A 14,433-nucleotide genomic window follows, 5' to 3' on the forward strand; every position below is an offset into this window, starting at 1 on the left:
ATACATAGTAATTACTATCTAAAAAATAGTGGTTCTTATCCAAAGATCCACTTTAGGCTTATGTAAAAGACATGTGTGATGGTGTATCTCTTTTTTGGATAGCATTACCTTGTGTTCCACTTCAGGATGTTTCTGAAGATGTTCCAAGTTTTTAGTTTGATTTTTAAGACTTCATAGAATCTACTATTGGGAGGCGGTGGCTAGGAAGCAGAGAGTCATACACAGTTGTTGGAATTGGAGCTAGTAGAATCTCTCTCCTACCCTGCTGGTAAAGTATGACCATAAGTCTAATTCCAATTAGCCAAGACATCAACAGGATTAATTGCTTTTGATTTTAAAAAGCCAGGGTGGTTATTATTTCTCCTCCAAAGCTACTAATAAGATTTGAAGAATAATTGTTTTAACATAGTTCTCTTTTTACTCTTTACAGCTAAGCCAGGTGGACGGGTGAAATGTCAGTACATTTCTGCTGTGGATAAAGTAATCTTTGTGGATGATTATGCAGTTGGATGTAGGAAAGATCTGAATGGTATCTTGCTGTTAGACACAGCTCTGCAAACACCTGTTTCTAAGCAAGATGATGTGGTTCAGCTTGAATTGCCAGTGACAGAGGTAAGTAGTTAGAGCTGTTACTATCACTGCAGTATTTTTTCTTGGCTCCTAGTTTTGCTTAAACTGTGCGCCTAATGGGTAACATTTTACAGGTGTCTGTATCAGAGCAGTAATACATATTCATTATTTTAGAATACATTGTAGGGTTGCTGCTGCTGCTGTAGGGTGCAAGACTGTAGTTGCTCCTTATCTATATGTGTTCAGTTTGTACATGCCCTGGTAAACTGTCAACTGGACTGTATAATGTATTATACATAGAGCAACCATGAAGCAGTTTGGAAACTTCAATTGTTCCAGAATATGTTAGTGTTGCTGTGGAGTGTTAGCATATAGAGTCTAGGAGCATATAACACCAATAGAGCAAGAGCACTATTGGTTGTCACTTTGTTTCCAGGCTATTTTTAATGTCCTTTTTTTCCCTTTTAAAACCCTATATAGTTTTGATCTAGGGTGCTTTTGAAGTCCCTTCTCCCATACATACATTCCTGATCATTGAGATCATGTACTGTAATCTCTTTATGTTCTGCCTGTTTCGGAGAAAGATTGATGTTTAAATCATTTGTGTTCATGAAAATACCCATCCATAGCTTTTCCTGTATTTTAAAGTCTATATTGGCTATTTGGAAAATATTCAGATTAAAAACTACTAGCTGCTGCTGGATTTGGTAGAATTAGGTGAACCTTTCTTGAGTACACCAATAAATAACTAGTGGATGATAATGTATTTAAATAGATGCTTGCCTGTCTGGGCTGATATGAGTAAGAATTGCTTTAAGATGCTAAGTGGCTTTTTTGTAAATTGTATAGGAATAGGTTCTTGACTTCCCTGCCCCCCCCCCATTTCTTAATGTGTCCCCAATGAGTTGAGATGCATGCTGTGAGGACACTATGTAAGAATCAACAGAAATACCAGGGGTCGCTGTGTGTTTTACTATAACATTTTGAAAGTGTATATTTGCATAAACCTGGTTACCAGTGTTATCATGAGCTTGATTTTATTTGTTTAAGAATAATTTAAGTTTAGATCAAGTTTAGTTTCCCCTCCCGTTAAATGTTATATGTTATATGTTGGCATAGCAAAGCTAGGAAGACTGTATTATGACCCACTACTGCTGAATAGTCATTATGCTTATCTTGCATACATTTTAAACTTTACGTACAATAGTCAGACACTATGCTTCTTGCTCTTCATAGTCACTTAGTCCCACTGTGTACATTTTCCCCACTCTGGGGGAGAGCCAGTGTGGTGTAGTGGTTAAGAGCGGTAGTCTCGTAATCTGGGGAACCGGGTTCGCGTCTCCGCTCCTCCACATGCAGCTGCTGGGTGACCTTGGGCCAGTCACACTTCTCTGAAGTCTCTCAGCCCCACTCACCTCACAGAGTGTTTGTTGTGGGGGAGGAAGGGAAAGCAGAATGTTAGCCGCTTTGAGACTCCTTAAAGGGAGTGAAAGGCGGGATATCAAATCCAAACTCTTCTTCTTCTTCTTCTTCTTCTTCTTCTGTATCTATGTATCTGCATAGCTGCCAACTAACATTTGAAGGGTCTGAAGTGGGCTCTAGCCCACAAAAGCTTGCTCACAATATACCTGTTGATATCATGGCACACTGGTGGGGCTTCAGTTGAGTTTAGCAGGAGGAATGGTGAATGGTGTAGCTCAGTAGTACCCATGCTCCAAATGCAGAAGATCCCAGGTTTGATCTGTAGTATCTCCTGGTAAGATTGAGAAATGTTGCTGTCTGAAATCCTAGAGAGCAGCTGCCACTTTGTGTATATAATACTGAGTTAGAGGGAAAAATTGGCTACAAATTGAAACGAATAAATGAAACCATTAGCTGCCTACTATTACCTTGCTCTTTTCTAATGTTCAAACTGTAGCTCAATGTTTTCCCTCTAATATCAATGTTCTTCCGCCACGAATGAGTAATTTTTGTTAATATCAAAGGTCAGGCAAGCTTTTGGAAGTGGTAGTAAATTGTTTTCTCTTCTGCTGGGTGCCCTTTGTGCCTTTGGCTGGATCTCCTTCCTGATTGGAATTTGCTGGTGAATAACCCAAGGCCTAATTCTGCCTTTGGGATTTCAGGTGGCTGGCAGCTCAGTAGATGTCAGAAATTGTTTTTATTTATACTGTTAATGGAGTTCCTTTTGGATTATCTATCTCTTAATTACTTGGAGTTAGATCCATGAATATCTACAGGAATATTTCTGGGGTGGGAGAAGTAAATGCTCCAAATTAATAAATAAATAGCATCTGAGAACATTTCTGGTAAATATAGTGACTGAGCAGCAGCAAGGCCTGAATAGACTTGGGGTCTGAGAAACTAGTATCTCAGGTCAACTCTGGGAAGTAAAAATGGGGAAGAGTCATGTATATGACCTTGAGCTCCTTGGAGGAAAGGCGGGATACAAATGCAATAAATAGCAATAAATTAGTAGTGTGTGCCTCAGAGCTATCTAGATTTAATGTTTGTACAGTGTAGAATATATTTCTTAAACTTATACCTAGAACCAGCATCTGCAAAGCTTTGATAAGCCTTTAAATATTAAAAAAAGAACTTTGATAATGAACGGGTATCTAATACGTTGGTTTGTAAGACTTGTAGGGATGTAGGAAATTAAATAAATAACACTGAATGAGGACTGATCTTTTGATGTTGTCTTAGACATTTCTAACATATTTCGCACATCTTAGGCTCAACAACTGTTATCTGCATGCATCGAGAAGGTAGATGTGTCAAGCACAGAGGGGTATGATTTGTTTCTCGCACAATTGAAAGATGGCTTAAAAAATACCTCACATGAAACAGCAGCAAACCACAAAGTTGCAAAGGTAAGAGATTTATCCGCTCAAATCTTTCAAATTCTAGAAGATACTGTATCTGAAGAAGTGTGCATGCACACGAAAGCTCATACCAAGAACTAACTTAGTTGGTCTTTAAGGTGCTACTGGAAGGAATTTTTTTATTTTGACTATGGCAGACCAACACGGCTACCTAACTGTAACTAAATTCTAGAAGGATAACCTCTTGGCTGTTTCTGTTGCGTGTTGTTGGAAGTATCATTACAGGTTTTTGTTGTCATATGCAATTAATTTATCTTTCAGGGCTTAAACATGAATAATGTACAGAATTGCATGCCACAATAACATGTAAAGGATAGAGAGCTCAATGCACGTTTTTGTGTTTTTGCCTTCTCCCCACATTTATTATGTAAAGAGACTCCATGATTAAAGGGAGGTGGAGCTGCGGCTCTGGCCATGTCCTGACATTGTGCCTTCTTGGCAGCTCTGCCTCTAAACCTCAGTATGTTGAGAAAAGATCTGACAAGGGAGCTGGGTGTACTTGGGAAGGCACCTCTATGTGCTTGGGTCTCCTGATCGCATGGAGAAGTTTCCACAAATATAGCTGGCTCCCCATGTAGACCTTTGCTTTAATGTACAGTCGATCTGGTTTGTGAGAGCTGGACAGGCAGGGGTAGTGTCTTGGTGGGACCAGGGGCACAACCTTGTTCCCCTTAACCATATGAGGCTCAGTCATGCCATAAATCCATGCAGGGGACTTTTCTGGGAGTCAGCTACCACTTGGGTAATTTTCTTATTGCTTAAATCCACCTATGACATGTGTCTGGCTTAATCTTAAAAGACGGAAGTTTACCAATCTTTCTTGTTTACCTTAGAGCTACTCGCTTTAAATTTTGGAAAGGAAAAATGGAAAAAAGTGTTTTAATCAGTTTGTAAAAGGCTTGTTTCTCTCGATCAGCTGTGTTAAGTCTACGTGGGTGTATATTTGCACTGTTTTTGAGGAATGACCTTTACCAAGTGTTAGCATAATTCTTTGTATTTTGGATTAATTGGTGAAACTGACCCAATTTCTGCTCTGGTCTTTGAGTTTCCTTGAATCCCAGTGCAGGATACAGTAGCAAGACAGGAGGGCTACAGAAAGTGGCCTCTACTGAGTAAACCACTTTCAGCTATACCACTTTGTGCCTGCGGAAATGTATTTTCCAGGGGTTGGGGAACCTCCCACAATGGAATGTTTGATTCTCAAAATCAGGGAGATCCCTTTCCTAGTACAGTTGTACCTTCGAAGCTGAACACCTTGGCTCCCAAACGATCAAAACCTGGAAGTGATGGTTCCGGTTTTCAAATGATTTTCGGAAGCCGAACATCCAGCACAGCTTCTGTGGCTTCGGTTTTTGAATGCATGCTGTTCGAAAACCAAGGTACCACTGTATTCTTAGAAGTAGGAGTCAAGCTATTAGTAATTTTGATATTTTTTATGCTTTTCACATTCCTTAGTTTGTCCTATACTATGTGAAACTTCAAAGGTCTGATTAGTCACAATCTGTAATACCAATTCTTTCCACATCTCAAAGTAGTGGAATCATTGCTGTTTAAATGGTCCGTGCTGACAAATTTTGAGGATCTCCATATAGACCTGATGCACATGTCCAATGTTGTGTTTATATATATGTATACACGCACATATACATACTACATTGCTTTTTCTCTTTGTAGTGGGCAACGGTTATGTTCCATCTCCCGCATCATGTATTGAAGTCTGTCGCCAGTGCCATTGTAAATGAACTCAAGAAGATAAATCAAAATATTGCTGCCTTACCTGTAGCCTCATCTGTGATGGATAGATTATCGTACCTCTTGCCCAGTGCACGACCTGAACTTGGTGTGGGGCCTGGCCGATCAGTAGATAGGTATGGAAAAGATAATTTATCTGTTGCAATCTGTTGCTTTTGTGCATGTGACTTTAAGGAGTTTCCAATATAAACACATTTGGAATGAATTTGAATGGAAGAAATAATGTAAGTGGGAGGGTGAGAGGATTTCAGGGTGCCATTTTAACCTTATTTCTCTAGATGGCTTGAAGAAGAGGTTCCTGACGCTAAAAGAGGGGTGAATTTGTTGATGGTTAGAAGAAGGAAAAAGTACAACTTGCTAGTGTGCATTCAGTTGCAACACAAATGTTTATGAATGGGACTAGACCCATTTATAACCTGTTCAGGGAAGTTTTTAATGTGTGACATCTTAGTGTATTTTTGGTCTTTGTGGAAGCCGCCCACAGTGGCTGGGGAAACGCAGCCAGATGGGCAGGGTACAAATAAATTATTATTATTATTATTATTATTATTATTATTATTATTATTATTATTATTAGCTGCCAAGCCAGATAGAGACATTAGCCACGTGCTGTCGTCTTTCAGATGACTTGACAGTCCCAGTAGGTTTGCAGTCCCAGAGGGCCTGAGCAGGAAGCTCTGCTGGACCGAGTCCTTTTGGACCAGTATGTATGACTGTGGGCTGCATTATCAAGCATTTGTCATGTATCCATCTTATATGAGGACCAGAAACTTGATTGCAAAGCACAATCAAGATGAAAGCCCCATACATTAACACCTGCCCACCCTTTGGATGCACAAGGAAGATACCTAGAGCAGTTGGTACATTGTATATATCTAGGCTTTTGTGGAGTGGTACTCTTTATCAATCTCTCCACTGGTAACACAATACAGCAAGCCTGCATGACTTGTGACCTAACATGCTAAATCTCCATTTTGGGAAATGCCTTTTAGTGGCAGGCAAAGGTGCCCATGGGTGGAAGAGGTTGTTTGTTTTTATTGTGTAAAGTTAGAATATGGGTGGTGGAATTAATATATGGGTAGGAAACTCCTTGAATTAGGGAATGGGAGGCAGGCAGTTATGTTAGTGATCTCTGGTTGTGTGAACAAGGTGCAAATAGGGAATAATATTTCTTTGGGACAGCAGAACTTACAGATGGGTGGGGTGTTACAAAAATTAAGCAGCCTCTTATCACACCTAAACTTGCACTTTCTACTTTGTCTTTAAAGGTCTTTGATGTATAGTGAGGCTAACAGACGGGAAACATTCACTTCATGGCCTCATGTAGGTTATAGGTGGGCACAGCCAGATCCCATGGCTCAAGCTGGGTTCTACCATCAGGTAAAATTTTCGGCACCTTTTATAAATGGCCATTATTTGCAATTATGTAGTATTATATTCTTGATGCTGAATGTTCAAGTATGATAACTGTGGGAGACAATTTGCTAGGTGTCTGCTGGTTTAGATTGTTGTTTTATTTGGACCTCTAAAGTGAAATTGTAACTATTTGGTTGCTGTTGCAAGAGCTCACAAAATAGAAAGATGGAGAAATTGTTACGTGATGACTCTTGTAAAGTAATTATTTGAACTTTCCATATATTATTATTTTTGAAAGGCAGTTACATCAAAATACTGGGCCACCTCTCCCTATAGGAACCAAACCAAATCCTGTGTTCATCAACTGAGGCTCTTTGTTCTGAGGGTGGCAACACAAGAACAGGCCTCTTCTGCAGTGGCTCCCTATTTGTAGAATGCTCTCCCCAGGGAGGCTCGCCTGGTGCCTTCTTTGCATATCTTTATGTGCCAAGTGAAAACATTTCTCTATAACCAGGTCTTTGGCTGATTAACATTCTATGGCCCTTTAAATGTTTTTTTGTGGGAGGGGAGTTAATGGTTGTTTTTTATGTATTATTGTTCTCTTTCTGTATTTTTATGTTGTGAACCACTCTGTGATCTTTGAATGAAGGGTGGTATACAAATCTAATAAAAATAATAAAAATAAAATACTGTATATAAAGGAGCAAAAGTTGTGAAATACTTATTTCCAGCCTCTGTTTAGAAGTATAGTATTTGGAACTGTTTTCTTTGGCTCCAGCCAAGAACAATATGCTATTCTTAAAACTTTAATTACTGTTCTTGAATGAGACAGACCAAAACGATGTTGAGCTTATAGCAGTGGTTTTTGAATTATCTTCCAAGGAAACCTGTGAGTTGTTTTCAAAGAGAAGATGAGTAATAGCAAACAGATCTACCAGAAAGATGGCTGTCTTCCACCAGCAACATTATTTTCATTTTATTTAAAATATTACCCTCTCTTCGTGGAACAGCAAACCCAAAGCAACAGGCATAAAATACAGTGCACATAATAAAAGATAGCTCGGTTGGCAGAGCATGAAACTCTTAATCCCAGGGTCATGGGTTTGAGCCCCATGTTGAGTAAAAGATCCTTGCATTGCAGGAGGCTGGACTAGATGACCCTCGTTGTGCCATCCAACTCTACAGTTCTATAATTCTATGATATCTAACAAAGTCATGGAGAGTAACCATTAAAATAAATGGATTTAAACTATTTAAGTTCATTGGTTTCAATTGATTTTCTATTATTATGACATCCTCAACAGCCAAAAGAAACTACTAGAATAATAACAGGCACTAGTGTCCAGCAGACACCTGAGGGAACAGGTATCTCTTCATCAGGTACCAAAAACTCATGTCTGCATCAGACATACCTTTGAGGGGAGGGTGTTCCTCATCTGGGGCACCACCATTGAAAAGACCCTCCCCTGGTTTGCAGAATATTAATATTTACAATGCATTTTAAGGGTACTCTCACCCCAAATTATCTCTAATATGCAGAAGTTGCATGCTGGGTGTACAGGGTCCCTTTAGAGAGAGAATCATGTGGAAGGGTATCTTGATAATAGAAAGCCAGAAAATCTTTAGGTTAACATTATTGAGGTAGAGTTGTGATTTCAAGATTTAAAGCAGGCTGCCCAGCATGGATGTTCTTGTTCTCCAACTGTCAGCATGACAATGATCTGGGGTATTAGATGACATCACATTGGCTACTCATGAGTTAATTGTTTCCTAGGGCTTGACACATGCCGTGGGATATATTTGATCTTCCCCCTCTTGAAACAGGCTCACATGCCATATGCGAAATTGCTTTTGGATCTCATATTTAAAGGTGGTTTGCCATGCTGCATCCTTGAGAACATAGAATTATTTGTGCCATTTTTCGGGAACCTGGTTAACGAGTGTGTTACATAGTACAATCCCGTGTATGTTTACTTGGAAGTAATAATACCACTTCCATGCGGCTTACTCCCAATTCAGTTTATATACTAAATGGCCTAGGTAGCTCATTACAATGTTAATGTCTTCTTATAACTTAGTATTTTCTCTCTCTCTCCCTCCCCGCTCCTGACAGCCTGCCTCATCAGGAGATGACAGAGCCATGTGTTTTACGTGTAGTGTGTGTTTGGTGTGCTGGGAGCCAACAGATGAACCTTGGTGAGAAGAAAATATTTGAGATACGCTTTTTGCTTTCAATTACAATACAGTATTTTAGATAGGAAACTATATTTGGTCTATGTAGATCTTTAGCCAGTCCAGCAGGTAAAAAAACTTAAAACGGATAAAAAGCTTAAAATGTAGCTTTGCATCTGGTGAGCAATACCCATTATTTGTTATTTGTGTTTTTTATGTTAATAAAAAGTATCTGCCTATTGAGGTGCATCGTTCACATATGTTTATAGTTTTAGGAAGGCTAGGGCAGGCATTGGGAGAAGAGATCTCATTGCTGCTACTATTAGTAATTGGTTTTTAGTGGTGTTTTCTAAGTATTGTCTTGTTCGTGGGTTTTTATCTTACATACCTGTTGTAAACCACTCTGTGGTTTCAGCAAAGAGTAGTATATACATTAAATAAATAATATATATACAGCAAACTTTTAAAATGGGAAAACAGTCATTTGCCAGCAGTACTCATTCTACAGTAATTATTGTAGTGAAAATTGTAGCCATTTTAAGAACAGTGTTTTCTCAAATTAGACAAGTGCTTCCAATTTATGTATGTTAATATACTTTGTGTGTTAAGGTGCTAAAGGATCCTAGCCTGTGTACACCAAAAAGTTGATGAGACAAGCTTATGCTATTGCATTTAAACACTTATTTTTCTAATCCATTAAGGTCTGAACATGAAAGACATTCCCCAAACTGCCCATTTGTGAAAGGCGAGCACACGCAAAATGTGCCCCTCTCGGTCACGCTGGCAACAAGTCCAGCGCAGTTTCCTTGTACAGATGGCACAGACAGAATAGTCTGCTTTGGATCGGGGAGCTGTCCTCACTTTTTAGCTGCTGCAACTAAACGAGGAAAGATCTGTATATGGGATGTTTCAAAACTTATGAAGGTATCTCATATTTTAAGAGTTCTAATGCTAATTTTGCTAGATGGGGATATCTTTCTAAATCACATTATGTTTTTGGATTTGCTTAGGTGCACTTAAAATTTGAGATCAATGCTTATGATCCAGTAATTGTACAACAGCTTGTGTTGTCTGGAGAGCAGAGCTCAGGGGTCGACTCAAGGAGACCAACAATAGCATGGATAGAAGATTCATCTAGCTGTTCGGATATACCAAAATTGGAAGGAGATAGGTATGCTAAAATTTGCCTCTTCTTAGCCCTGGTTATGCACAAAGGAAATGCTGTTCAAAGTTTGTTATTGGTATGCAGTATACACAGGTCCTTCTATAAGAATGCTCATTATCAGAAATCTTGGCACAAATAATTATACCCAAATCTTGCTACACAAACATCTGATTCAGATATCCCAACAACCAGAGTTTGCCCACTTTCTTACTTGTTTGTGTTTTGCTGGCTGGTGGCTGCCATTTTGGGCAGAAACCACTGAGGGAGGGAGAGGAATTGACAAATCGGCTAGCAGGGGAGATTGGATAAATCAGTTTTTCCTTTGTTTGGCTAGAGCAATTTTGGGCAGGAGGGAGAGAGAAGAGGAAAATCACAGATTAGAAACATTCCCATAGGAAATAATGGAAATCATCAGCTCCTTATGTGAATGTTTGCCCCAGAACACATTTTGTTTGGAAAATGGGACCTGTGTGTACTTATTTGCCTGAAAATGAGAGTGGATTTTGGGAACATTGAGAGATCCTTCTAATACATCCTTTCTTGGGAACATGAAGCTTTTGTTTTTAACTGTTTTCATTTTCTGATTGGCAAAGAAAAATGTAATGTCTACAGGAAAAGGTTTCTACTGCAACCCCCCTTCAATCCAATATCAGTTTGGCCCTATATAACAGAGGAACTGCTCTGAAACGAGTGGGAGGAAAGCAATCACCCCCTTCTTTCCGCATTCTGACTATTATCTCCTGTGATACTTCTTTGTCTCTCCTACCCCACTGTCCAGATGTTTTCCTTTCCCATAACACACTCCCCACCCCCACCCATACATTTTTACTCTCAAGGCTAAGTCTCCCAAAGAGCCCTGAGTGGAGTCTACTTCTTTCTCGTAACTAAATTCTTCCATGATTATTCTGTTCCCCTGGGAGTTTCTCTCCCGTGTTCGTTATTTATGATTTATAGCCTTCTCTTTTACACAATTAATAAACATTAATTTTGAAAACGTTGTGAAAGTTTTTTTAAAGAAGTTTAGCGCTAAGTACAATGTTAATACATTAAATTGCTGCTTTGGCTTCACCATCTCTGTGATCTTTGTCTTGTCTTTAGTGATGATTTACTGGAGGATTCAGACAGTGAAGAGCATTCCAGATCAGAATCAGTGACTGGTAGGCATACAATATCTCTTTGGTACACTGCGGAATGTAGGATCACTAGCAGTGAGTGATTTAAGTATACTTAAGTCAGTAAACGGCTAGAATATCATATACTGCTTTTCGTAGTAAAATATTTTGGTTTCTTCCAAACAACTTATTGAACATTCGTCTTAATTTGTTTGGACAAAGTTGCCAGGGAGATTATAAGACATCTATTATTTATTAAATATTCATTCTGATTTGTGGGCTGATCCTGGTGTCATGTGAAGCAATTGTTATCCCTCATCTTCTTGTATATTTTCCTTTCACCTACCTTCCTGCAAAAATAAAAATTAAAAACGAAGGAGGCTTATTGCACATGATTTCACATGCAAAATAGTGACAGTCTGGAAAAGCCATTTGAATTTACATTTAACAAGTTGTAAAATGTTGTGGATGAATTGGGCTCAGATGAAGGATGATCCTTTCAGCAGTGGAAGAGCAGTCTCCAGAGCTGCTGAAAGGATCTTTCTCCCAGCCTAAGTTACATGTTTTTCTCTGACAAATTATGCAAAATATCCAACCTCCACTGCTGCAGGTGGGGGAAGCAGAGGGCCATTGTAAACCTTACTGTTTTATTTATGGTGAGAGAGGCAAACTGTCTTACCTTACTCCCTTTACAAGTGAGACCCCTGAAATAGCCCCCACACATCTCGTTTTAGCAGTAGAGACAGTAATACTACTGATATTTGCATGCTTGTCCCATCTTAATGTATTGGAGGTGGGGGGAAATGCTAATCAGATTTAAAAGATTTAAAAGCTATAGGGAGTCTTCTCCCTATATTTGCAAAGAGGTGTTGAATGTGTAAGCATGAGACTAGTCCTGGCTCATTTTGGTCAAAACAAACCACAGCATTGTTGTTACATCTGAACGGGGCCTATATTTGTTCTATAAAAATGTGTATCATACAGGCAAATTTCCAGGGAACTAGGCTTAGATGCGACACCCTGTTCAGCAGGGGTTGACAAGGCTTACCTTGCCTGGGCTGGTTCATTGCTGCAGAGCCCCCTCCATGGGCTGGATCACGGGCGCATGCCCGCGATTTCCAACGCCTGCGCAGATGCGATTTCCGGCGCCACAAAAGCAAATCCCCGTCGTGCTGTGCTGGTTTAGCACACGGGGGCTCGCTGAGCAGGCGGCTTGGATCGGGGCCAGTAAAATGACCCCTGTGGGCCGCTTGTGGCCCATAGGCCTTAGGTTGCTGACCTTTGCTGTTGAGTATACTGCTGGGAGCAACCCAGGGTTTGCTCCTGAGAAGTCTGTGAAACAGCCTTAAAATATGCTATTTTGACTGATTTTTGTAAGAAATCTTGTCATTGATTGAAGATGCCAGATAATTGATTCTGCTAGGCTTTATGATAGGATTTTCATAATTTCTCATGTAGCTATAAATTTTTATTTTTGTCTAACACTGGTTTCTTTATCCCAAAGGACATACATCACAAAAGGAAACCATGGAAGTGAGCCTTGATATAACAGCCCTCAGCATTCTTCAGCAGCCTGAGAAACTTCAGTGGGAAATAGTTGCAAATGCACTTGAAGATACAGTGAAAGACTTAGAAGAACTTGGGGCAAATCCTTGCCTAAGTAACTGTAAGAGTGAAAAGATGAAGGAAAAGCATTTGGAACACCACAACATTCCCTTTCCTTGTTTGTTAGCTGGAGGTTTATTAACATACAAATCACCTGCTACCTCTCCTGTTAGTAGTCATTCTCAGAGGTCACTGGAAGATTTAAGCAGGACTCAAGGTGGTAGTGTATCAGACCAGGGATCAACTGACAATGAATCCTGTACTAATTCAGAACTGAATTCTCCTCTGGTAAGGAGGACTTTACCTATATTGCTGCTTTACAGCATTAAGGAATCTGATGAAAAAGCAGGAAAAATCTTTTCACAGATGAACAATATCATGAGTAAAAGTTTACATGATGATGGTTTTACAGTTCCACAGATCATAGAGATGGAGCTGGATAGTCAGGAGCAATTGCTGTTGCAGGATCCTCCTGTGACATATATTCAGCAGTTTGCAGATGCAACAGCTAGCCTAACTTCTCCAGACTCTGACAAGTGGAGCTCTATGGTTCCTAAGCCTGGGACTTTGGTTCAGTGCCTACGGCTGCCAAAGTTTGCAGAGGAGGAGAACTTTTGTGTAGATTCAATCACTCCTTGTGCAGATGGAGTTCATTTGTTAATAGGACTGCGGGCATGCCCTGTTGAATCCCTGAGTGCAATAAATCAAGTAGAGGCCTTGAATAATTTAAATAAATTAAACTCGGCACTATGTAATAGAAGAAAAGGAGAGCTAGAATCCAGCCTTGCTGTAGTGAACGGTGCAAATATTGGTATGATCCAGAATGAGTCACCAGCAGATGTTCAGACGCCTTTAATAATTCAACCAGAGCAGCGGAATGCTAGTGGTGGTTACCTAGTACTTTACAAAATGAACTATGCCACTCGGATTGTGACTCTTGAAGAGGAACCCATAAAAATCCAACATATCAAAGACCCACAGGATACCATTACCTCATTGATTTTGCTCCCACCAGACATTTTGGATAATCGAGAAGATGACTGTGAGGAGCCCACAGAGGAAATACAAATAACTTCTAAGAATGGCAGCGAGAGAGAGAAAAGATCAGAAATTTCTACTCTTGGGCATCTGGTAATAACCACTCAGGGAGGATATGTAAAAATATTAGATCTTTCAAACTTTGAAATTCTGGCCAAAGTGGAGCCGCCTAAAAAGGAGGGTACCGAGGAACCAGATAAATTTGTCTCTGTAATATACTGCTCGGGTACAGATAGACTCTGTGCATGCACCAAAGGTAAGATCTTTATTCAGTTCTCTAATCAAATCTGTAAATCAGAATGCAACACATAATGTGCTGGGATACTATGTTCCTTATTTACATTTAAAAGGCTTCTAATAGGCGTCCATCATCTCCCTGCTATGTTGTTAATCATTCTTTTAAAAGACTGAGGCCCAATTCCGACATCAGTTTCTACTAACCTTTGATTAGATCCCAAACTCTGGTTTGAGCTCCCAAAATATATTGATAATTTGTGCCTTAGAATTGCTTTCTTTCTCTTTCCCTCTGCTCATCAGTCCAGTTCTCTAGATGCACTGGAGTCCAAAAGTGGAGCATGTATGGTTTGCCAATTTAGACATGCCCTACTAGAGTTAGGTTCCTTTGTCATGACATCTCCATTAATCTGTAATCTTTTACTATTGTAGATTTGTATGTCTTCTTCTTTGGAGATCACTTGTAGCCGAGTAAGATTGTCTTCCATAAACACGATTTTAACAATGAGTCCGTAAGTGACTGTGGATCCACACGTCCTTCCACAGT

The 14,433-nt window shown here is 39.7% G+C and overlaps 1 protein-coding gene across 7 annotated transcripts in view; it reads left to right on the plus strand.

Moving 5' to 3' along the window:
- Positions 1–14,433, plus strand: part of BIRC6 (baculoviral IAP repeat containing 6) — a 142,629-nt gene that overhangs the window by 8,362 nt on the left and 119,834 nt on the right. For all 7 annotated transcript variants that reach the window (XM_081187982.1, XM_081187984.1, XM_081187988.1 and 4 more), the window contains exons 2-10: positions 431–612; positions 3,303–3,440; positions 5,127–5,320; positions 6,473–6,584; positions 8,674–8,756; positions 9,434–9,656; positions 9,743–9,903; positions 10,996–11,054; positions 12,514–13,908. In XM_081187982.1, coding sequence (XP_081044108.1) covers positions 431–612; positions 3,303–3,440; positions 5,127–5,320; positions 6,473–6,584; positions 8,674–8,756; positions 9,434–9,656; positions 9,743–9,903; positions 10,996–11,054; positions 12,514–13,908 — 2,547 coding nt within the window. The remainder of the gene's footprint in view (positions 1–430; positions 613–3,302; positions 3,441–5,126; positions 5,321–6,472; positions 6,585–8,673; positions 8,757–9,433; positions 9,657–9,742; positions 9,904–10,995; positions 11,055–12,513; positions 13,909–14,433) is intronic.

The sequence above is a fragment of the Podarcis bocagei genome, assembly GCF_964188305.1.
Source record: "Podarcis bocagei genome assembly, chromosome: 3".
NCBI lineage: Eukaryota > Metazoa > Chordata > Lepidosauria > Squamata > Lacertidae > Podarcis > Podarcis bocagei.